Consider the following 23608-nt stretch of genomic DNA (forward strand, 5'->3'; position numbering starts at 1 on the left):
GCGGGCGCCGCGTCCGGCGCCGGCAGGCCGGCTGAGGGCTGCAGTATCTCCAGGCTCCCGGGCGGTGGTTCCTGCAGCCCCCTCCCCACTGACCCCTCCTCCCATTCTTCCTCCATCCTCTCTTCCTCCAGCCTCTCCTCCCTTCCTCCCTTGCGGCTCCTGTTTTGTGAATGGATTAGGGGGCGGACGACGGTGCGGGGCACGAGGCTGGTTGGAGTCTCTCCCTCCCCCACTCCACCCTGGGGGTTCGCACCTGTCCGGCACCGAAATGCCCAGCGCCTTGGTCCCTCCGGGTCAGCCGGGCCACGGCCGCGTGTATCCTTGGGCCCGGCCTCCCTTTTCCTAGCAGGCTCGGAGGGGCGGGGGGTGGGGGGGTGGACGGCCGGCCAGGCGCAAGGGAAAGAGCCCCAGCCCCGCGCACAAGTTTCCATCCCGCCGAGTGTGGGCCTCGTAGCAGGGCACACCTGTCAGCTGGAGAGGCTGCACACTGGCAGCCCCGCAAAGTTTCGGGTGTAGATTGGCGGCGTGCGTCCTTGGCTGAGGATTTTCTCCTTCCGTCATCTGGTGTGTGTGGGGGGGGGGGAGAAGTGTTCTAGGGAGCTCCCCCCAACCTCGTGTCCTTGAATCCGGGTGCGCATTATACTAGGGGGACCGAGCTCTAGCGGATCCCTTCTGAGCGAAATGGGGGTGGATGAGAGGCGATCTAGGCTACCCTTCGCCCGCTTGGGTTGGCACGGCCCCCTGTCTGGGCAGGGGCGCCCCTTCCAGAGACCGCACCAGCACCTGATTGCTCGTGGGGTCTTTGGCTGTGGAACCTTATTGGCCCTCGGTGGGGTAGGGGTGCCAGGGTAGTGCCTCCAATTCGTGTGCGGGGTTGGGGGTCCTGCCCGGGAAAGGAAGGGGCCGGCGACATCGGAGATGCTGCCTTTGTCTGCAGGCATACTTTGCCAAGGTAACTGGGGCCCAGAGGAGATGAGCAGGGCCTGGTCCGACTGATTTCTTGGGTTTTCCGTTCCTTCCCCGCTGAGTCGTGGGAAACCGGCACGTGGGTGTGGCCGGCGCCGCCTGTGCCAGAAGGCGAGGCTCAGGCGGGGGTGAGAAGCCTGGCGAGTGCCTTCCCGGCTGCATTAACCTGGTGGGCACCGCCTCCGGCATTGCACCGAGGCGGGGCGCCAGCACCCGGCAGGTTGCTGGGCTGGCCTCGGCGCCCCCTGCCCTTTCCTGCGGCGCAGGTGGGCGGCGGTGCCCAGAGGCGCCCCTTTGGCATGTAAAGTCTAGAGGGCGATGGGGACCCTTCTGGAGTAGGTGCAGCCCCGGGGTTCTCCCTGGGCAGCAGGCGCATGGCGGCGGGGTGGGGGTGGGGGGCAGGGAAGACTGGGAGTCCTGCAGAGGAAGCAGGCTCCCAGGGATGGCGGGGCAGAGCGCCTGGAGCCCGCGCTTCCCGAGGAGGCGAGGCTGCCAACAGCACTTTCCGGACCGCAGCTGCTGGAATGCTGTTGGTGCCTGAATCTCAGACTGATTTAGGCAGTGACTGCGTGCTCCTTACCCGTCCTATGTGGCAGGTGGTAAGGGAACAGACCCTGTTCCCCTGGCAAGAAGGTGCATTTGTGTTGGGAGTGGGGCTCAGGGGTTGGTCCCAATAAGATCCAGAGTTGGAGAAGGTTGGAAGTGAGACCCCGTTGTCTGTGGCGGGTGGGTGGTGTTGGAAATGGGATCCTCCAGATGAGGCTGGTGGCAAAGAGTAGATGGGGAGGAGGCCTGGGTATGAATGGAGTGGGGGAGCTGTCCTCATCAGACCCCCCCCCCCCCCCACTTCCCCGGCCTCCCCACTTGGATAGTCCATCAGGGCTGGAAGTGCTTCTAATTTCAGGCAAATTGTTTACCTGAGACCTACGGAGCCAGAAATCATTAGAACCCCTTCTTAGGCGGGGGACACCAAGTCTCAGACAACTTGGGCAAGGTCAGGCAGCCAGGAGGCAGTTGAGCTGTGTCTCAAGCACAAGTCTTCCGGTGCTGAGTCCTAGGCTCTTTTCATTAAAACACAGATGTTCCCAACAGGGCGCTACTGGGAGCCCTGACTTAGTGCAGACCAAACCCGTCAGCATCTCCAGGAGTGGCAGGGCCTGTCGCTGAGCACAGAGATTCCGTGCGGGCACTAGGACCGAGTGGATGGGGCTTCCCAGGCCGCCCCCCCTCCCCTCCCAGGCTGCTGCAGTGGTGGCTGCAGTTCCCTCCGACGCCCTGACTGCTGGGCTTCCAGGAGAGCTGTCCACACCCCAACTCTCATTTCCTTTTCGTCCTTGTCTGCTTTTCCCTGGTTGCTTTCCCTTTCTTTTCTGCCTCTCAAGTAAATGAGAAAAAGGTGAGAAAGCAGAGGACACAGGGGGAACTTTGTCTGATTTTGCTGTTTGAAGAAAGGGAAGCTGCCTCCTCCACCTCTTTATGTTTCCTGCTCTTTCTCCTCTTTGCCTCTCCTACTTTTTCATGGGCCTCATTGGTGCTTGTGCTTTGCTTCCCCTCCCACTGTGCAGCTCCCTAGTGGGTACAGGGCAGGTAGAAGCTCTTGGCCACTGGCTACCTCCCTGGCCATCCTCCTCTTTGCTCTCCCTGGGCCTCTCATGTGCTCAGAGCTGCCTCTGGCTTCAGGTTCCCCCCAACTGAAGCTTGCCTAGGAGAGCTTTGGGTCATGCACACCCCAGGACCGCCATCCACCAGGTGCGGATCACCTAGCTCTTTCTGGCTTTGGTTTGTCTAACAATAATAAATGCTACTCTAAATGCTTTAAATATGTAATCCATTTAACTCTTAAAGATGCTACAAGGTAGAGCTGTAGTCCACACTTTACAGATGAGTTAACTAAGGGGCAGAACACAGTCACACAGACAGTGACAGAGCTGGGATTTGAACCCCAGTAGTTTGACTACCGAGTTGTACAAACAGTCTTAGTCATGCGCAGTCAGTGGCAGTGGTTTTTATTACTGGATCATTTCCCCTCTGCTGGGCCAGGCCCAGAGAAAACACCCCCACTCCCATGGACTAGAAATGCTGCCTTCTGCCTGACTCCACACCTCCCTCCTCCCACCAGATGCCGGTGCAGCTGACGACAGCCCTGCGTGTGGTGGGCACCAGCCTGTTTGCCCTGGCAGTGCTGGGTGGCATCCTGGCGGCTTACGTGACAGGCTACCAGTTCATTCACACAGAGAAGCACTACCTGTCCTTCGGCCTGTACGGTGCCATCCTGGGCCTGCACCTGCTCATCCAGAGCCTGTTTGCCTTCCTGGAGCACCGGCGCATGCGGCGGGCGGGCCGGCCGCTGAAACTCGCCTCCCCGTTGCGCCGCTCGGTGGCACTGTGCATCGCGGCATACCAGGAGGACCCCGACTATTTGCGCAAGTGCCTGCGCTCCGCCCAGCGCATCGCCTTCCCTGACCTCAAGGTGGTCATGGTGGTGGATGGCAATCGCCAGGAGGACGCCTACATGCTGGACATCTTCCACGAGGTGCTAGGCGGCACTGAGCAAGCTGGCTTCTTTGTGTGGCGCAGCAACTTCCATGAGGCAGGTGAAGGGGAGACCGAGGCCAGCCTGCAGGAGGGCATGGACCGTGTGCGGGATGTGGTGAGAACCAGCACCTTCTCCTGCATCATGCAGAAGTGGGGAGGCAAGCGAGAGGTCATGTACACGGCTTTCAAGGCTCTTGGTGATTCAGTGGACTACATCCAGGTAAGTGTGCCTTCCCAGAAGCATGCAGACATGGGGGTGTGTCCGGCCAGCTGGGCCTATACTGTCTAGGGAGGTTAGGTCCAGTTTAGGTCTCTTGTGTTGAGCACACCCCTCCTCTGTGCTTCAGAAGGGCAACAAGACAGCTGCTGCTCGGAACAGCAGTCCTGGGGTCAGAAAGACCTGGGATGGGATCCTGGTTCTTCTGTTACTTAGCTCTGTGACTTTGGGCGGGTCTCTGGACTGGTATCCCACTACTAAGAAGAGCAGATCGGCGTGCGGCATTTACTGCATACCACACACCATTGCAGGAGCTTCAGAGACCATTCTTTTAATCCTCCTAGTATTCCTAGAGGATAAGTACTACTATTATTTCCACTCATAGAAGGTGAACCTGAAGCACAGAGAGGGTAAGTAACTTGCCCAATCTCACACAGCACTAAGGTGCAAAGATAGGATTTGAACCTAGGCCGTCTGTCTCAAGTCTGCCCTTACCCGTTTGTGCTATACTGCCTCGCCAGTGGTAACATGGAGATGAGTCTCTCCATAAGAAGGTGTGGTGAAGAGTAAAATAAATCATGCTCCAAAGCACTCAAGTATTGTTTTAGTTATGGGCCAAAGGGTCCTTCTCTACCCCGTGTCAGATTTGCATTTGTGAGATGGAGAGACACGGCAGCGAGTCACCCCCCAGCTTAGTCCTTCAGCAGTCTCGGCAGGTCGGGATCCTGAACAGATTCAGTCTAGCTTCTGGTCAAAACTGTCATTGACATTAGCCTGAAAATTTTATTAGGCTGATTACATAGCTCTGATTCTCAAGTAACAAAATGTAGAAAGAACTGACTGAAACCACACACATGTTGGTACCAAGTAGAAACTGCACCCAGAACCCCAGATTTTTGGTCCAGCATCCACACCGTCAGTTTCTCTGTTGCATTCCTTCTCTGCACATGCCAGAATAAAGAGCGCCTGTCGTGGTAGCCCACCTGTGTACCAACCCAGTCTTGGTGACAGCACGTTGAAGACCCTGATATTGAAATGTTCTGTACTGTACCCACCTAAAACTAGCTTGCCACAGACATTTTGGCTTTGGCTTTTTTTGAAACTTGCATCCTCAAATGAGTTGGTACCTTGACTTCTTTCTGTCTTCCTAGGCCCAAGGACCTCCACGGCCTTGTAGGGAGGGCTGTTGAGGCATTTGATTCTGTAGTTCATCTAGAGTCAAGGGGCCTCTAAAGCTTTCCTGGAGACTCAGAGGACACAGGAAAAGCCCTTGAGACCTGGCACATGCTCAAACCACAGGGACATGGTCATCTGCTCCCTTGAAGCACAGAATTTCCCCAGACCTGCCACACATCTTCCTTTACTGACCATTACTTGTGTGTTCTGGTGGATCAGCGAATAGGCTCACACACCTGAGCCAGCCTTTCCCTTTATGGCTCTGGGCTCACTGCCTGGGGCAGCTTGGGCTTCAGTCACGTTTGGTGGATTCCAGCCTGTCTTCCAACAGCCCTTCTACTGGTGGGTCTTTCCCTGAGGGAGACGGCCCTGCCTCAGCCAGGGGGAAACCCAGGCAGGCAGGAGCTCTACTCTAACCCTACTCTGCTCGAAAGACCTCCCTGGAGTGAAGGAAGCCGAGCAGCATGAAGAATGGGTTAGGGTCAGGGGAGGAAGTGGTCTTGAGATGGGCAGTCCTGGAAAACTTGGCCTGTAAAGTTCAGGAAGTGCTGGGAGTCCAGCACAAGGTTGGTGAGGAGGTAGGAGGGAGCAGGTGTGATGGCTCTGCCTGGATCCCCCTCCACCTTTAGCTGCTGGTCTGTAGCCAGCACGTCTTCCAGCAGGGTCAGGGCATGGGGTGGGAGGGCAGCCCCCTTCCCGCAGGATTAGCAACTTTAGTAAAAGGACTTTAGGCTTTTGGAAAGCCGAGTGTAGGCTCATCTGTGGGTATTGCTCTTTGCTCTGTTGTTCTGCCAATGGTTATCTGGGCTCTGTGTAATTTTCTAGAAAATAGACAAGGAGTCAGCCACCCGGGTGAGAGTTCATAGCTCAGATTCAACTACTAATGGAGCCACCTGTTAGAATCAGACCATGAGTTCTCCCCAGGGAATGTGGACAAGTGGGCAGGATTTGATCTAGGCCCTGGTTGGAGGCAGCAGCTGCCAGCCTCCACGCTCATCCAGAGTATATAAAGTCCAGGTGTCGTGTCAGGATGGCCAAGTGGTGTCAGGCGCCAGACTCCAGCTCCTGCTTCCCAGAGAAGAATGCAGGTGAGGGCAGCCCTTGAACATACCACGCCCTGACCTCAGAGACTTGGCCAAAGGAGCACAGAAGGCCTCGCAGCCCTATTAGTGGGGGGCCTATGACTGGGTAGATGGATCCTGATCTTGGGCTGTAGGTTGTCCAAAACTGGTACCAGAGGCTGAAACTGGGAAGACCTCGTTAAGAATCCTAGGAGAGCGCTTCGGGCACTAGCCTCTGGCAAGAGCCATTTCTTGGCCTAATGTGGAGGGTCTGCCTGCCGTGGCCTAGCTACTGTACTGTCATCTGATTTCAATAATGTGTTCCTCCTTTTTTCCCAGGAACTCCAGGGAAATGTCTGGCGACCATTTTTGTGGAGTCTGTCTCTGTAGAAGCTAAAAACTTGCCCAGTGCTAAGCCCTTCTCCCTTTCCAGGCCTGGCACCAAGTCTCCCGGGTTTGTCTCTCAGCCCAGTGGCTGTCAAACCTGGTATCTAAAGTCTCCTTTTCCTTCTTTTTGTTATTCGCCGCACCTCTTGCATTTAGCATAGATCTCTTTGCTGGTAGCTGGAAGTGAATCCTAGGAGAGGCGGCTATGTCCCTGCAGCAGTGAGCAGCATGTGGTGTGCATAGGCCTGAGGTCAAAATGGGCTGATAATGCACTCCTCCCTCTACAGGTGTGCGACTCTGACACCGTGCTGGATCCAGCCTGCACCATCGAGATGCTTCGAGTCCTGGAGGAGGACCCCCAAGTAGGGGGAGTTGGAGGAGATGTACAAGTAAGAAGTAATCAGGGACTCCTGGGGGGTAGGGCCTAGACTCTTCTTCCTAATGCAGTGAATACGCCTGGAAAATGAGCGTCTTGAACGTCTAGTATTTTGGAAGTGTGTGTGGGGCGGGGAGGGTTCTTCTTTGACAGTTTTCACTAGTAATCAAAGAACTCACTTGCTACCCCATCCCTATCCTGCTCTTTTTCAACCTGAGGAAAAAGGAAATCACTAAAGGTATGTAGAGAGCCTATGCTGCTGGGAGGGGCTCAGTATCCTGAGGCTACTGATCATGGAGGGTGCTGCTTTTTTGGGGCACTGGCGCAGCAAGCGCCTCCCAAGTTGGACCCTTCAGAAAACCCTTGTTCTTCAGGAAGTTGCCCTGAATGGTTAAGAACAGGGCAGTATGGTTAAGAATAAGGGGCCACATCTTCCTCCAGAGGGTACTGCTGGTAACACACCAAGTCTTCCTGAGAAGCTTTCCGAGTGCAGAAGGGTCAGGATAGGGGGCTGGGGTGATGAGCTGCATCTTCAAGCCCTTCTCTCTGCCACCATCCAGGTTGTTTGCTGAGATGGAAGGTGGCTTTCACTGTTAGAGCAACTTCACTGGGCCAGTCAGTGCACACCACAGTGAGAGTGACTGGGTGTGGTTGGCTCCTCCGAGCCTCAGGTTTTCTAGCTTTGGCTGGGTTAGGACTGATGGCCAGGAGTTTGAGCGATGGGATTCAGAACTCAGGGTAAGGAGGCCTCATGGTTTCTGCTGTCTGTCTCCTGGGGCTCAAGTCCTCAGGTGAGGAGGCCCAGCATCTCCGGTTCCCTTGCAGATCCTCAACAAGTATGACTCTTGGATCTCCTTCCTGAGCAGTGTGCGGTACTGGATGGCCTTCAACGTGGAGCGGGCCTGCCAGTCCTACTTCGGCTGCGTGCAGTGTATTAGTGGGCCTTTGGGCATGTACCGCAACAGCCTCCTCCAGCAATTCCTGGAGGACTGGTACCATCAGAAGTTCCTGGGCAGCAAGTGCAGCTTCGGAGATGACCGCCACCTCACCAACCGAGTCCTGAGCCTCGGCTACCGGACTAAGTATACAGCACGTTCCAAGTGCCTCACAGAGACTCCCACCAAGTACCTCCGGTGGCTCAACCAGCAGACCCGCTGGAGCAAGTCTTACTTCCGAGAGTGGCTCTACAACTCTCTGTGGTTCCATAAGCACCACCTCTGGATGACCTACGAATCAGTGGTCACAGGTTTCTTCCCCTTCTTCCTCATTGCCACAGTCATACAGCTTTTCTACAGAGGCCGCATCTGGAATATTCTCCTCTTCCTGCTGACGGTGCAGCTGGTGGGCATTATCAAGGCTACCTATGCCTGCTTCCTTCGGGGCAATGCAGAAATGATCTTCATGTCCCTCTATTCCCTTCTGTATATGTCCAGCCTCCTGCCGGCCAAGATCTTTGCCATTGCTACCATCAACAAGTCTGGCTGGGGCACCTCTGGCCGAAAAACCATCGTGGTGAACTTCATTGGCCTCATCCCTGTGTCCATCTGGGTGGCAGTCCTTCTAGGGGGACTGGCCTACACAGCGTATTGCCAGGATCTGTTCAGTGAGACAGAGCTAGCCTTCCTGGTCTCTGGGGCCATCCTGTATGGCTGCTACTGGGTAGCCCTCCTCATGTTGTATCTGGCCATCATCGCCCGGCGATGTGGGAAGAAGCCAGAGCAGTACAGCTTAGCGTATGCTGAGGTGTGACATGGCCCCCAAGCAGAGTGGGAAAAGTGCAATGGGTAAGGGAGGGAAGGGGAATGGAAGAGAAAAGATGGGGTGGGAGGGAGGAGGGAGTGCTGTTTTAGTTCGTCAATGGTCCAAAGGACAAATCTGAAGTGCAAAGAATGGTGACTGTACTATGGCCTGGGGCAGTTCTGCTTAGAGGCAACACCTTTCCAGCTCAGGGGGCGACTTGTTTTCATGCCGCCTGTCTGTTGGCCTCTGCGTGTGTCATGGCCTCTGGGAAAGATTCCACTTCCTGCCCCGGGATCCAAACGCAACCCAGAAGTGTGCTAAGACAATTAGTTCCAATCAGTGGCAACTTCTGATAGGTGAGCAATGACAGCCTGCGGGAAGGGGTTCTCTTAGCCCATCTGAACACAACCAGAGGTGGTGGGAGAATTTGAGAGATCTGGGCTGGCTAGTATGTGTCCCCCACCCTCACCCCCAAATCTAGCTATCAATGCAATAAGATTGTGCCTGATACAAGGCCCAGAAGCCTGGTCTTTGGGCATCAGAAAACAGGGTCCAGGAATGGTGCTTTATTACATGACATACTCCATTCCACATCTCAACATCCCAAGGATGAGCCAAACTAGCAGAGAGTTAGCACTGAACTCCTTTTAAGTGTGTATGTATATATACATAGATGTTAAAAATGAAAGTTTGCCAGGAGGAACAAAGATTGGTGGTTGTGCTAAAGGCCATGGCCTATATGGGGGCCTTAGGCTGAATGTAGCTCACCTGAAAACTGCCTGACATCTAGATGAGCTTGTCTGTGATCTCTGCTGGGGAGAGGAAAGGTTTTGGTCATCTACCAGGAAGATTAAACCCCAACATGCTCAGAAAAGAAGTGAGGGCTTGGGTACCTGATCCTGCACACTCCTGAATTCCTCAAACTCAGCTCTGAGTCTAAGACAGCCTCCACTTGGCTTTCTTCAAGGTGATGCACCAAGTCACCTCGTCCACCTTCCTTCTCATTTGGTAAGTTTTTCAAGTTAGCAACTGAGGCAGAGTCTGGACTCTCATAGCCCCTCTGCAATAAGCAACCCTGTCCTCAGCAGGTGGGGGGAAAAATGATTAGGAGCCTCTGACCAAATTAGCCACAATCTTGCAAGTGCTTATACAGATTCCTTAGCAGCTGGCTAAGCGTGCATGACTTTCAGGCTACAGATCTTGACAATCATGTCCAGTGAAAACCTTTTCAGCGTTCCCTAAGTGAAGCCTCCAATCCAAGCTGGTCATCTTTGAAACTGTCCATTCTCTTCAGTGGCTTCTCAAGGAGATTCTTACAGCCAAGCTGTGGATAGTCATTATTGCATTTGCTTCTTTCCAGAAACCAAACTCGGAGATGGAATTGGTTCCTAAATGCTAAGGTTCTTGTTTTCTCTCTCACGCCCCTTGAAGCTTTTATTTCTCTGCCCTTTTGGGGGGGAGGGGCGGGGGGAGCGAGGGAAAGCATTTTCTAGACATTTGCAATCCACAGACAATTCTCAGCTCTTAAGTTTGAAACTGGGAATCTTGACTAAGCCTTTGACTTAAGGGTTGCTTGCTTGCAGGTGTACTTGTGTTCTCCGAATGTCCATTCTTAGCAGGGCCTGCTAGCCCCTCAGAACCAGCACTGAAGTTGACAGGAGTTGAAGGGGCAAGACTCTAGTGTGCCCAGGTGCTTCCCACACAGGAACAAAGTGTGCTCTGAGCCACAGATTGGCAAACCCTGGTGCTTTCCTTCATCTCCCATGAACGCAAGGGTTTTCCAGGTGCAACCAACATCGCTACATCACACAGACCTCGAGCTTCTGAGAAGATTGCTGGCCGGTGTTGGGTCCAACCCATGAAGGCTGGGAAGAGGCAGCAGGCATTTGCTAAAGGCGGTTGTTCCAGGCTCTTACGTGTTTTTGCTGGCCAAGTAAACTATTTTGAGCACTACAATGGAGGAAATCCGGTCAGCCAGCCAACTGCAGAGCTCACACTTAACTAAGGGCTTGTTTTTCTTCAGCTTTTACTTGAAGGTTAATGTCGGATGGATTTCCAGATGGAGAACTGGTTGTCCTACCATCAGCTCTGCCTTGCACTGTGGTTTTCAACTTTGCTCAGAACAAGGGTAGGCAGGTACAAGTAGTGGGCTCACAACGTTTGACCTCGACTGGTTTTTCTAAGTTATTTTGTACATTTTTCAGCAGCGAAACCAAACTGGGTCTTCAGCTTTATCCCCGTTTCTTGCAAGGGAAGAGCCTTTATATACAACTGGACACATTTTGGTTTTTCCTCATTGAGAATTTTAAGCCTTTTGTATTCTTTCTACAATAATTTGTAAACATATTTATTTTTACTTTTTTTTTGTTGTTTTTGTTTTTTACTTTTCAGGTCAAAATTTTATACTGCACTTGTCAAAATAAAGATTCTCACATAATGCTGGTTATCTCTGGACTACTTCCTCCTTAAACTGGTTTATTCCATTTCCAAAGAGGTACTTGAGATAGAAATGGTTTTGTCAAGGTAGTTGCAGTGGAATTCAAAACAGGTAAGTGTTCACAGCTGCCTCTGGACCTGGGGAATACAGCAGGCCCACCTTACTGTTAACTGCACACCTACAACGGCCCAACTTTTGTTGAAGGTGGGCAAGGTCTCTGGTGAAATCACTGGCAGACAAGGGAGTCCTGGCTAAGGTAAAGGTCACTATTTCCTCCTTGAGTGACAGCATTTTATCTGGCAGATAATACAGGACTGTGGCCAGTCTATAACAATGAAAAGCACTGGGTAAAATTCCTTTCCTGTGGAAACAGGTAACTCAATGGAGTGACATTGGCAGCCCTCTCATCCCATTTATTAAAGAAACAGTAAGAAAAGATACAATGCAGGAAAAACACCAACCATCCTTTCACCTCAGGCTGAACGAAGCACAGTGATTTCTCCCCTTCATCCCCCCCACCCCCTACCCCAGTTCCCATATTCCCATTGACGTCAGTTTAAATTTTGAGGTTCTTTGATCGGGAGTACTAGTGGAGAGGGAATTAGGTGAGCGGTGGAGCCTTGATTCTGGCCTCCTCTGAGTCCCAGGAGAAGGAAGCTGCAGGCCCAGTTAATCAAGCAAAATTGTATTTGGTGGGTCTTTGAAGTGGTTGCCCACCTCCCTGTTCTGTGTTCAAGCCCTCAGGGAAAAGTATGGCAGTAGAGGATGACCAGGTCCAAGCTGCCCAGGGCAGAGCTGCTGAAGCATGGTCCGTTCACCATTGCAACAGTTCTAGAGAGCAGTGAGCTGATTCTCCAGTGGTGAGCAGAGGACTACATATGAATTGGGACCTGCAGGCCAATGTATCCCTGAGGAAAAGTCCACAAGAACAATTCAAGAAACTAGTAAGAAACAAGGGGCAGAAAGCTGTGGGACAAAAGCACAGCAGGCTTCTGGAGGGCTGGAGATCCTTTCTCTCAAGGTCAGGATCATTCCCACCTGTGGTAGTCCATCTCTCACAAGTAACATTTCGCCTTCAGTCAAGAAAGAAGCGTAGGAAAAAGATGGCTCATTTGAACTTGAGCCTCAGCTATGGTACTTCAGACTGTAGCTCCAGATCTACCCTTTTACCTAAAACACAGCTCCTGCCCAGAACCACGGTGCCTGGAAACCAGAGTGGTCCTGGAGAGAAAAGTGTTTAAGGGGGTAACATTCCATTTGGGTACATTGCAGCCATAGGACCCCCTGGTCTGGGGAAAGCAGCGGGGTTTGTGCCAGGGAGGTTCCCCACTCTAGGAAATGGGACTAAAGTCTTGCTCACAGGGCCATTCATCCTTGGAAAGGAAGCTGGGTTTAGACCCAGGGTCCCAGTTGGCCTTGCAAAAGGAGCTGGGTTGATGCCCACAGGGCCTGCTGGAGAAGAGCCCAGGGGCCCAGGAGCTGACCTGGGGAAAGTAACCTGACCAGGGCCTAACGGGCCAGTAGACCTTGGGAAGGCAGCAGGACTTGGGCCCTGCAAGCCACTGGCCCTTGGGAAGTTAGCTGGGTTGGGGCCTAGTGGCCCAGAGGTTCTTGGGAAAATTGCTGGACTTGAGCCCTGGAGGCCAGCAGACCTCTGGAAGGTAGCTGGATTTGAAGCCAATGTGCCAGAAGACTGAGAAAAGGCAGCTGGATTCAGCCCCCCTGAACCGGTCCCCCTTGGAAAGGGACTGGCATTTACTCCCATGGGCCCAGCTGGCCTTGAAAAATGAGCTGAATTAGGGCCTATGGGGCCAGGAGCTCTGGACATGGGAGATGGATTTGGCCCTGGAAGGCCAATTCCCCGAGAACCGGGACCCGAGTTTGGGCCCATGGGGCCAGGTACTCTTGCCATAGAGGATGGGCTTGTGCCCATGTTTCCAGAAGCCTGTGAGAAAGCAGCTGAATTTGCTCCTAATAGACCTGCTGCTCTTAAAATGGGGGCAAGATCTAGGCCTTGAGGTCCAGCCATCCTTAAGTTAAGACCAGATCCCGTGCCCAGGAGGCCACCTGCTCTGGTGTCCAGATTTGGGCCTGGTCCCAGGCCACCTGCCCTTGGGTTGGGCCCAAGGCCTGGGCCCAGGCTATTTGCTCTTGGGTTGGGCCCAAGGCCAGGTCCTGGAAACATACCTGATCTCGGGGCAGGGTTTGTACCAACGAAGCCTGATCTCAGATTGGGACTGGGTCCTGGTCCCAGGCCAACAGGCCTAGGATTAGGAGGACCATTCCCAGAAGGCAACAGGACACCTGCTCTCAGGTTGGGCCCAGATCCAGGGCCCATGGGGCCGCCACTTCTGGGGTCAGGACCTGTTCCCAGGAGACCACCTGCCCTTGGGTTGGACATAGGACCTGGCCCCGGGAGACCCCCTAACCTTGGATTAGACAGAGGCCCTGGGCCTGGTAGAGCCCCTGCCCTTGGGTTTAGAGATGGGCCTGGGCCTGGGCCTGGGCCTGGACCTGGGCCCAAGAGGCCACCAGGCCTTGGGAAAGAAACTGCACCTGTGCCAGTGGGATTCATCCCTCTTGGAAAAGAAGCCATGCCTGGGTCACGAGCACCAGCAGGGAAAGGTGCTGGATTTGAAGCCAATGAGCCTGATGAAGTTGGAAAAGGCGATGGGTTCCTTGGAAATGGGGCCAGATTTCCACCAAGAGAACCAGTTGCCATAAGGAAGGGATCAGAGTTCATGCCCAGCGGGTGACCTGTGTTTAGGACAGGACCCCCCTGTGGTCCCAAGGAACCGTCGAGTCGTCCTCGAGGTGGCAACTGAGCACGAGTCCAAGGAGTTGGCCGCTCTCTAGGGAAAATCCGGGGTTCTTTCATACTTTCTTGGGGACGTTGGTGATAATGGGCTTGGGGCGAGTTTTGAAAAGGATCTTGTTTTTGATGAGTGCTGTCACCAGGTACCGGGTGCCAGTCTTGCAGCCAAGCTCATCACAGTCCTCCCCAGGAGTGTGTTTGACAAGGACGGCAAAAGGTTTCTCCAGGTGGATGATTTTTCCATACAGGATATGATGCCCCACGATCAGCACAGGGATTCCCTTTAGCAGAACAAGAACGAAACGCCTAAGGTTCAGGGCAAGGTCATAACACTCAGGTGCCTTCTAGAGATGCTCTTGGAAGGCAATGCTGGCACCTCCACTCCCTGGTTTGGCTCTAACAATATTGAAGAGCCACACCAGGCAACCACCCTCATGCCCTTTTTACTCTTTCTAACCCCAGGTAAGAGAATTTCCACTTTTTGGAACAGTGACTTTTCCAGCTTCCCCAAAGCTAAATTTCCCTGCTATTGCAGGGGTTGGGGGAGAACAAGCAGATACATTAGATTAGCTAGACCTCGAATAACAAACCTGAGGGCAGTCCTCACTCTGGGTCCTGGGAGCACCACCTTGGTGTAGCTTGCTTTCCTGAGGCATTAGGCAGGGAAAGAAAAGTCCCCTCACCTCAGTGGTGTAATGTAGGTCTCCCAGGAGGTTTCCAGCTAATCCAGTGCTGTAGCGAGCCTCGATCTCCCCCTGTAGCTCCATCAGCACCCATTCTGCCAGGCCTCCAGCCCCAGCACTGCAAGCAAAGGGCTGGCGGTTACAATATTTTTGAGGGGTGAAGGATGAATAGTGTCCTACACCACCATTCAAGGCCCAAAAGAACTTTGTTGAGCATAAGTTCTTGGGAAATTAGGCAGTGCCAGGCACTGAACTAGAGACTGAAATGCAAGGACGTGTGCAAGATGCACCTGAGAACCCCAATTCTTTCAGGAAAATGTCAAACCTACAGAACCCTAATCATTCAAGCTAAACAAAAGAAGTCTCAAAATGTACTCACCTGGAAATAACAATTTGCACCATGAGCTTTCCGTCTTTAAAAAGCAACTGAAAATAAGCTGTAGAGGAAAAAAAAATTTAGGACAATAATAACGATAGCTAACATATATCACGTACTATATGTGAGGCATTTTTCTAAGTGCTTTAGACAAATTTTATTTCACTCCCCTAACAACTCTTTTAAGATGTAAATCTTTTTGAGTTGATACCGTACATGTAACATTGCTTAAGACCACCAAAGGTCAACAATAGTGTGGAAAGTTAACACGTATTATACTTGTGTTCAAGGTCACATATTTACTAGTCAAAGAGCCAGAATTTGAACACAAACATACACTAGAGCCCACACTGCTGACCACTATGCTAACTTGCCTTTCTCAAGGATGTTCTATTTTCTGTTCTGTTTTTTTTAATTTTTATTTTTGAGAGACAGAGTGTGAGTGGGAGAGGGGCAGAGAGAGGGAGATAGGATCCAAAGTGGGCTCTGTGCTGATAGCAGAGAGCCTGCCCAGTGCAGGGCTCAAACTCATGAACGCAAGATCCTGACCTGAGCCAAAGTCGGACACTTGAAGTCAGACTGAGGCACCCCTAGTCTGCATGTTTCTTAAGAAATTAAAGAATTCATTTAGATTCTACATTTTCCTTTGGTGATGATATACACTTCATGTCTAACACTTTGGTTATGTTTCAAGGTTCAAAAGACCTTCTTTAACAAAAGCCAAGAAACGAAAAAGTCCTTCGGACAACCTTAGTGAATGGTAAGCTGATTTCTAACATGACTCTCATCATATGCCTTGACCATCTTTCACTTTGGTACTAAAATACCCTGATACTCCATCAACTTTCCTTTTATACAACAGTACCACCTGGTGGCAAGTTTGTGGTACTCTAAAAGAATGGGTTAAAATGCATTTTTGCCTGAAACAACTATCTTCACTTGTCTTTCTAGAAAGGATACATTCCTGGGGGGTTAGGGGGATAGGGAGAACTTAAACTACGGGTTCTGTATAAGTCCTTCCAATGAATTGCTAGAACTTAGCGGAAAGTTAGTAGTCTAGTGTTTACCAGTTGTAGTACGGCAGGTTAATAGGTGTAATTGTGCTCAAGGTTAGCAAACAACAGATTAATTTATGTGCTGCTGAAGCAAGCACGTGCAAACACCAGATTAAAAAGTTAAACAGGTTTCTTCACTGGTATGTTGACCTTCATTTTGGATCTTCAGGGAAAATTATGTTGCCAAAAGCCTTCCAGGACAGCAGAACCTCTACTCTTGAGCACCAAACACTTTGGGAACATAAGGTCAGTCAATTCACTGGTCTTAAATTCAGATATAAACAGTAGCTAATATTTATTGAATTTGTATTACGAATCAGATGCTGTTCACACATAAGAACCTAGGCCTCGTGACTTTATGCTACACCCATCATAATCAATATGCTCCCAAAGGAGAAAACCAAGTATCGGTGAGAATGAAAAGGCACCAAAGCAGCAGGCAGGCACTGCATACGTGGAAGAGCTGGTTAGAAGGGCAAGGGGGAATCAAGGAATCTGAGTAAGACAGACCTTCCGCAGTAGCACCAGTTGTGGCACTGCTTGAGAACAAATACACCAGGCTCAAGGGCAAACGTCTTGTGACAAGATAAGGAGGCCCTACCACTACCACCCAGAATAACCAAAAGAACTGTTAAAATTCTTCTAAGGTTTCCTGAAGGAGAAAGGATTACAACTTAAAATTAGAAGACCTAAAGTCAGGTTCCTGCCTATAAGTGTAGAAACTCTTCACTGTGTCATCATACACAAGTCACTTAATGACTATGGGGCTAGCATCCAGATTATCTGACTCATTAGCCTACTTTGAAGACCACGTATATGCACAAATGCTTTAAAGATAAATAACTAGTTTTTTAGAGAAGGAAAAAAATAAATCAGTATTTCCACACTATAATTGTGACTGTAATTTAGAGAATGGTAGGTATACTTTAGCCATGAATCAAAAAAGACTTAGTAACTAGAAACTGAAGTTGGAAGGTTTCTAAAGGTTAATAAATGCATACAGATTAAAGGCTTCTTATAACTAAGCTTTTGATGACTGATAACGCACTACATATTACTTGATGGGTCTATTTATAACAAAATATAGGTACTTTGAGAAACAATTACGTGTTCACACAGATACACAGGTTCTAGGAAGACCACAGCAAGGAAGGAAATCAATCTTTAAGGCCTCTGGAAGCATGTTTGAGACAAGTACATATGGGCTGCAGAAATATTTTAAGTGTATCCCACATTTCCCGGAAAGTTTCCTGTTAGAACAGGAATTGACAACAGTGGCCTAAGTGGGCAAAGGAAGATAGATGCCTGATAGCTGGGCCAGAATACCTGTACCTGCATACTAATCCCTGGTACTTGAGAGCACACGCAGCTTTACCCACTATGTAGGAAGCCCTGCCTCAGTAGATCTCCTGACACTGGCAGACATCCAGCAATGCTCCTGAAAATAAAAATTCCCTGGCCTACAGCTCCACCATCTTCACCATCCTGCTTCTGTACCTAGTCAGGCTGGTAAAAATTTGTGCTAGTCCTACTGGGATGCTGCAGATGTGAGCAGGAATGAAGTTCATTCCTACTTATAGAAGTCTAGCTCATAGGAACCTATAGACTGGCCTGACTACATTTATGTACACGAGGATGTATTTACCAAGGTAGTAAGAAATGTAGGAGAGGGCATTCCTTTAGCAAATTTTAAAATTCTACTCTTTAAAAAAATTCATTTATTTTTGAGAGAGACAGAGACAGTGTGAGCAGGGAAGGGACAGAGAGGGGGAGAAAAAGAACTCCATTCTGCCAGCACAGAGCCCAATGTAGGGCTCAAACCCACGGAACTGTGAGATCATGACCTGAGCCAACAAGAGTTGGACTCTTAACTAAGCCACCCAAGTGCCCCTTAAAATTAGACTTTAAAATAGCCTATCAGAGTGCCTGTGTGGTTCAGTTGGACTCTTGATTTTTGGCTCAGGTCATCCTCCCAGGGTTGTGGGATCGAGCCCATTGGCTCTGTGCTGAGCATGAAGCCTGCTTAAGATTCTTTCTCTCCCCCCCCCCCACCCTCGCATTTTCTCAAATTAAAAAAAAAAAAAAAATTGGGGGCCTCTGGGTAGCTCGGTCAGTTGAGCATCACACTCTTAATTTTGGCTCAGGTCATGATCTGGAGGTTCGTGGGATCAAGCCCCGAGTCAGGCTCTGCGCAGATAGAGATTCTCTTGGGATTCTCTCTCTCCCTCCTTCTCTGCCCCTCTCCTACACACTCTCTCAAAATAAACATTTAAAAAAATGTTTTTAAATAGGCTATCACCTGAATTTTATTATTCCTTCCTTCTCTTGCTCCTTGAGATTACTCCTGTCTGCAACTGTTCTCAGGGTCAGAGCAGGCAGATCTACCTGGTACTTCACTGAGGACACACTTGACGGAGGCAACAGGGAATGTGTATTTCACTTAATGTGGAGTTGTCTAAAAAGGATCTGAGAACATGCAGCCCAATCTGTCCCTATTATACCCTTGACAATACGCAGGTAGTAGGAAAATGAAGAAGTGAAGAAGTATAATGCAAACCAAATCCTATTAGTAATAACAGATGTAACATTACAATAAATATTTCCTGTAGAACAAAACAAAAATTTCTGAGTCTTCAGTTTCAACTAATTCCAGCAATAAAGACAACTAGAACAATTTCTACATGTTTGTTTTAAAACACTGTGTAGAAATTGCAGATTTATCAAAAACAACATTTAAAGACACAGCCTGAAGAATACACTCTAGCAAATCATGAAACTAAAAGGAGTCAATGGAAGAGCTTGTTTGCCACCTCCCTCTGAACAGTATTGAGTTTAATCCCAGATCTGGCTAGGACCAACTAACTTACTTTGGTTTAAGAATAATAATTCTAAGTTGACAATATGTGTAACTGTAGAGCCAAGGAGAATTTTGTGATTCACTTTTTAAAAGATGTTTAATTCACTGTACTTCAGAGTGGAGCCTCATAGGCTACAGCTAGAGTGTGGACCTGAAGAGATGGCAAAGTGAGGAGAAAACCCAACTTCTTTCCCCTGAAATGAATTATTTTGACCCCCCCCCCCCACTCCCACATCCCAACAAAGGGGTATTTTTTTCTGCTTAATTTTTCTGGGCCTTCATATAGCTAAATAAACAATACATAATTCTGTATTCCTAGCTTAGTCAAGTGACTTTAGCTCTATAAAAGAAATTTTAAAAGCACTTTATACATTCTAATTAACTCTAATTTTTTCCCTTAAAAAAAAAAAGCCCTTTGTGGGGCTTAAAAATTTCTAGAAATGGCTTGCCCCAGATCATCCCCAGTCTTCAGATGTGAAGCTAGTCTGGAGATCCTGGGTAAAAGCAACACACTATTGTTTCTCAGGAACAGTGGTCCAGATAATTTCGAGACCCCTGAACAAACTACAGCACAGCAAAGGAACCAGCATTCTTAAAACCAATCTGGAGCTAAAATGGATCGCTACCCAAAATTCAAAAGATTTAACTAGAACCAGACCAATCTGGGATGTACCTTATTTAGAACTATCATTTGACTTCTACCTCTATTTGAACTTAATTACTGGTAAAGTTATTATTAAAAACCTGAAAAATCAGAGTGCAAACACAGTTTAAGAGGAAAAAAAAAATCCAGGCATTATGATATAAAAAGCTTAATTTCCCCCATAGCTAAACTTTTGTGGACACTTATCTGATTTTCTCATTTAACTATGAAAACAACCCTAATGATGTACACACTTATTCCCATTTTATAGATGAAGAAACATGCTCAGAGAAACTAAAGGTTAAGTAACTGGTCACGTAGCTAGTAAGCGGTAGAGCTGGGATGTGAACCTTAACGCTTCCACAATATGGCCTCTCCAGCAGTCCTCTCCCACAGCCCCTTGAATACAGTACATCTATATCACTTCTGAGTGTTTTACAGATATTATTAGCCTTTCTCATGTCTACAACACACCAAGTAAGTAACCTACACAACTTGCAGCCAAAGCAGCTATTACATCTGTGGGGTAGGTAGTTGAAAACAAGCCTTTTTATCATATTCAATTGCTGAAATTTAGATTTTTGAAATCTCTAGAGATCTACTCAATGTCACCTCCAGGATTCAAAATTTAGAAGGCAAAATGAGCCAAAAGAAGAGAGTACATTCTTTGTCACTGCGTTTCTTATACTTTGCTTTCTGAATTGTTAAACTGTTTTAAAATATTACTGCTGTCTTACAGAGAACTGAAAATGAACGAGCAATGAGCCTCATAATGATAACTGCCCCCAAAATACAAAGTGGTAGAACAAAGTGTGGTATAGATTTAACAGAACATATGGTTTTTACCCAAATAAGGGGACTCAAGGGTAATTACAAATTAAGTTTTACTAGAGCTAAGTAGTATTTTGCAAATTTTCATTACACCTTTCAATGCAACTTGTATGTTGTTTTTTTTTAAATAGGGAATACAGGCTTAAACTTTACAGTTCTCAATATAAAAATTTTTGTTTTTTATTTAAAAAAACTAAATCCATGACACAAAGTGTTTTCAAATTGCTAGGCCAACACTTAGCATTTACCAAACTTTTATTTAGCCCCAGGAATGTTCTTTGTTTAGAAATGCTGTGAGAACTCAAGTTGTCGGACCTGGATTCTGTCACTTACCCTATATATGACGTGGGAGTAATCTAACTTTGTAAGTTTCAGTTTCCCCACCAACAAATGGGGCATAAGAAAGAACCTATCCCAAAGGACTGTTGTGAAAATTTAATGAGGTTATGAATGTAAAATCCTCAGAACAGCGACTAAGATGTGGTATGCCTTTAGGGTCAAACTATTTATTACATGGGGAGGAATGTGACATTTTCTTAGTATATGTCCAAAATAATGTCTTAATACTATACTATATAATTATTAATGTTTACAGTGGACTAAAACATCCAGAAAAGCAGCAGGTTATCAGAGTAAAACCAAGTTTACATAATGTGAGAACAATTCAAACAGGACAGTCAAGGTTCACCAAACTGCTTCAAGGATTAAGTTCTGAAAGGGTTTTTTTTTGTTTTTTTTTCTCTAAAGATCACTATTTCTCTATGTGCCTTTCCATTAAACAAACAATTCAGGAAGTTGTCATATATGAATGCAGGTTATTTTTATTAACAGTGTCATTGTGGTTTGTGACTGAAGGAGATGGCCTAAGTTTCAAAGGGAAAATCTTGTCTCTTGACAGGCTTATGTCATTAACTGCTAAAATTCGGTTTCTAAATGAGAAGCTTGTTCCCCTCCAAAGAGGGGCTATGGAGGGTGGGTGGAAATGAATGCTTCCAAACTTTTCATTAGTGAAGAGTGTGTTCAAAAACATGTGTGGATACTATGCATACACGTGGTACTTTCCCATCACATTTTAGGATTCCCATGATGGAGGGAATCAGTTACTGGTATTTGTAGACAATGGGTGAAAAAGATGGCTTCAGTCGATCTGAGTTACTCCAGTTTTCTCCATCTTCTGCTACTCTGCAGCCCCATCTGAACCCTTCCTCCTCTTACTGTAACCCCCTATCTACCCCAAAGCCCATCCTTTCTAGCCCTGCTTGAAGTCTTACACTATCCAGGATTCTCCCCCCCACAACCGGCTCCCACTTTCTCCTCCCTCACCCCTGACCCCCTCCCATCCCTTCAGTTACAAACACTTCCTACGTCTAGTCCCGCCCACTTTCTGGGACTTCTCGATCCGCTTTCCCTCTCTTCCCCAACCCCCTCCAGTTAACCCCCAGACTTTCGGTGGGATCTCCTATCAACCTAATTAACCCTTTCTCCTACCTCCCAAGGAAAGTACTCTTTAAACTGCATTCCTCCACACCCCTCACTGGAGTGATCTTCCAAACTGTCCACCCTCCTCCCAAAGATTTCTCTTTACACGTCCTTCTACCACCCTCATTCTCCAGATCTTGCCCTGTTCCTTCTTCAATCTGAAGTGCTTAGCTACTCCAGGACCCCACCCCACTCTTCCCCAGTCTCTCCCTCCGCCTACAAAGAACCTGGAGCACTCTTTCTTGCAACCACCCTCCCAATTACCTCTACCAGCAGCTTCCCTCCCCCCCCCACCGCGACTTAAAAATGTCCCCTCGAACAAACCTCATAGTCCTACCCCCCCCTCCCCAGTCCGCTTTCTGATATGCCCGCTACTTCCTGGGTTCCAGTTCTACCCCGCTCCCGCAAGCCTCACGTGCTGGACTCCCTCCCCACCCGGGGAAGAACCCCTTCCCGCACGTACCTCGAGGTTCCGGCCCGCGCCGCCCCCTTCTCCGTCCTCCGCCCGCGCTCGGCCACCCTTTCCGCCCTTCTCTCGCTCCGCCCCGCTCGCTCCCTTCCTTCCCTCCGCCTTCCGTCTCTACACCGCTCCCTTCCCCCACAATTCCCGGCCCTCCCACCCCGGGGGCTCCTCTGGGCTCGCCCCCACCTCTCCGCGGCTCTCTTCGCTCCCCTCCCCCTTCCCGGCCGCCCCTCCCCCGCCCGCGCTCCCCGCCCCTCGGCTCGCCATTCTTCTCCTCGAGCCGCGCGCCCCACCCGGCCCCAGCTCCCTAGCTTCCCGCACCCTCGCCCCCAACCCAGGCTCAGCCCTCAATCCCCGCGGCCTCCCGCGACCCCCGCCCGCGGCCTGACCTGCAATGGCGGCCGCCGAGCGCGGCGCCGCGCGGCCAACGGGCGACAACCGAACCTCCCGCCGCCGTCGCCGCCGCCGCGAGCACTGCCTGCGCACTTCCGGCCTTGCGCCGCGAGCACTTCCGGGGCAGAGCACGCGAGCGCGCGCGCACGTGGGGCCGCGGTAGAGAGAGACTAGCCCCCAGCCATAGGTGAGTTGAGGAAGGGGTATGTTTAGCAGCGGGAGAGAAAGAAATTTGAGGGGCTGCGTCCTGCTCTTGGCAGACGCCGGCGGAGCTCGCTGTCCCCCTGTGCCGTGGGTGGGTGGGTGCTACTCGTAGATTCCCGGAGAGAGAAGGGGCGGCGGAGTTCTAGTGCGCACTTCAGACGCCTTCTTAGCTGGGCCGGGCCCGGCGGAACGCGCCTGTTCTGCCCGCGCGTTCCTAACCTTGAAGAAAGACGAGCGAGCGGCGAACCAGACCCGGCCCCTGTCTTCACCGAGTGTGATTGTTGGCGGCGGTGTGGAGGGGATAGTTGACAGATGCCAAACTAAGTCCTGTCGCTTCTTTCCTTGAGGAGCTCTCGGTTCTGCCAGCCCCATGAGTCCCACTGTCAGTCACTACCTTAGCTTGAGTCTGTAATTTGTAAACTTAGAGTGCTATAAAGTTAGAAGTGTTCGCTAAAATGCAGGTTCCTAGTCTACCCCCTTTCTCTCCTCAGCCAAGAGAGGAATTCTGGAGCTGTGGAGTAGGACCCAGAGTCCTGGATTTTTAAAAGCCGTTTTTCTGTATGGTTTTGATGCAGAAATTCTGTGGACCGGGCTTTGAGAGACCCATTTAGGCTGTCAATATTTCTTGCTTTTTGCGAGTATTAGTGGTGTTTTCCAGGAGTACCTTAGTTTCTGTCTCGAATACAACCGGTCAACTCTATGTGCCTCCCTTCCTTAAAGTGCGCACACCCAATTAGAGAATGAGGTTATGTTCAGTATTTTGTCATTCTTCTTTCCCAGAGTACTTTTCTTCAGGTAATTGGCAGGATTGTTAGGAGTCTGGGGAATGCTCTGTGTGTCGATCTTTTAATTTTTCTGCTGAAGCATCCTGAGCTTCTGGAAATAGTTTGATAGGTTCTTGCGGGGGGGGGGGT

General features: G+C 49.8%; 4 protein-coding genes across 7 annotated transcripts in view; 2 read left to right on the plus strand and 2 right to left on the minus strand.

Annotated features, from left to right (window-relative positions):
- Nucleotides 1-1422: 1422 nt before the first annotated feature.
- On the plus strand, nucleotides 1423-11740 carry HAS3 (hyaluronan synthase 3). 2 transcript variants are annotated; one of them, XM_043599519.1, is made up of 3 exons: nucleotides 1423-3721; nucleotides 6630-6731; nucleotides 7544-8493. In XM_043599519.1, exons 1-3 carry the CDS (start codon nucleotides 3086-3088, stop codon nucleotides 8465-8467), a joined length of 1662 nt encoding a protein of 553 aa, XP_043455454.1. In that variant the 5' UTR covers nucleotides 1423-3085; the 3' UTR covers nucleotides 8468-8493. The 2 variants fall into 2 exon arrangements, with proteins under 2 accessions (XP_043455454.1, XP_043455455.1); XM_043599520.1 differs by lacking the exon at nucleotides 7544-8493 and adding an exon at nucleotides 11633-11740 and having other exon boundaries at nucleotides 1424-3721.
- Nucleotides 11283-13773, minus strand: DERPC (DERPC proline and glycine rich nuclear protein). The gene has a single exon (XM_043599521.1). The coding sequence runs from the start codon at nucleotides 13771-13773 to the stop codon at nucleotides 12133-12135; it is 1641 nt and encodes a 546-aa protein (XP_043455456.1). The 3' UTR covers nucleotides 11283-12132.
- Nucleotides 11283-22572, minus strand: CHTF8 (chromosome transmission fidelity factor 8). Of its 2 annotated transcripts, none has more exons than XM_043599522.1 (4): nucleotides 22487-22572; nucleotides 14773-14830; nucleotides 14394-14511; nucleotides 11283-13991 (listed from the first exon to the last, which is right to left on the minus strand). In XM_043599522.1, exons 2-4 carry the CDS (start codon nucleotides 14793-14795, stop codon nucleotides 13770-13772), a joined length of 363 nt encoding a protein of 120 aa, XP_043455457.1. In that variant the 5' UTR covers nucleotides 14796-14830; nucleotides 22487-22572; the 3' UTR covers nucleotides 11283-13769. The 2 variants fall into 2 exon arrangements, with proteins under 2 accessions (XP_043455457.1, XP_043455458.1); XM_043599523.1 differs by lacking the exon at nucleotides 22487-22572 and adding an exon at nucleotides 22098-22187.
- Nucleotides 22567-23608, plus strand: part of UTP4 (UTP4 small subunit processome component) — a 32020-nt gene continuing 30978 nt past the window's right edge. The window contains exon 1 of one of the 2 annotated variants that reach the window (XM_043599516.1): nucleotides 22567-22677. The gene's annotated coding sequence lies outside the window, so the exon portion shown is untranslated. The remainder of the gene's footprint in view (nucleotides 22678-23608) is intronic. The other variant, XM_043599518.1, reaches the window with a different exon arrangement.

This window comes from Prionailurus bengalensis, chromosome E2 (assembly GCF_016509475.1).
Source record: "Prionailurus bengalensis isolate Pbe53 chromosome E2, Fcat_Pben_1.1_paternal_pri, whole genome shotgun sequence".
NCBI lineage: Eukaryota > Metazoa > Chordata > Mammalia > Carnivora > Felidae > Prionailurus > Prionailurus bengalensis.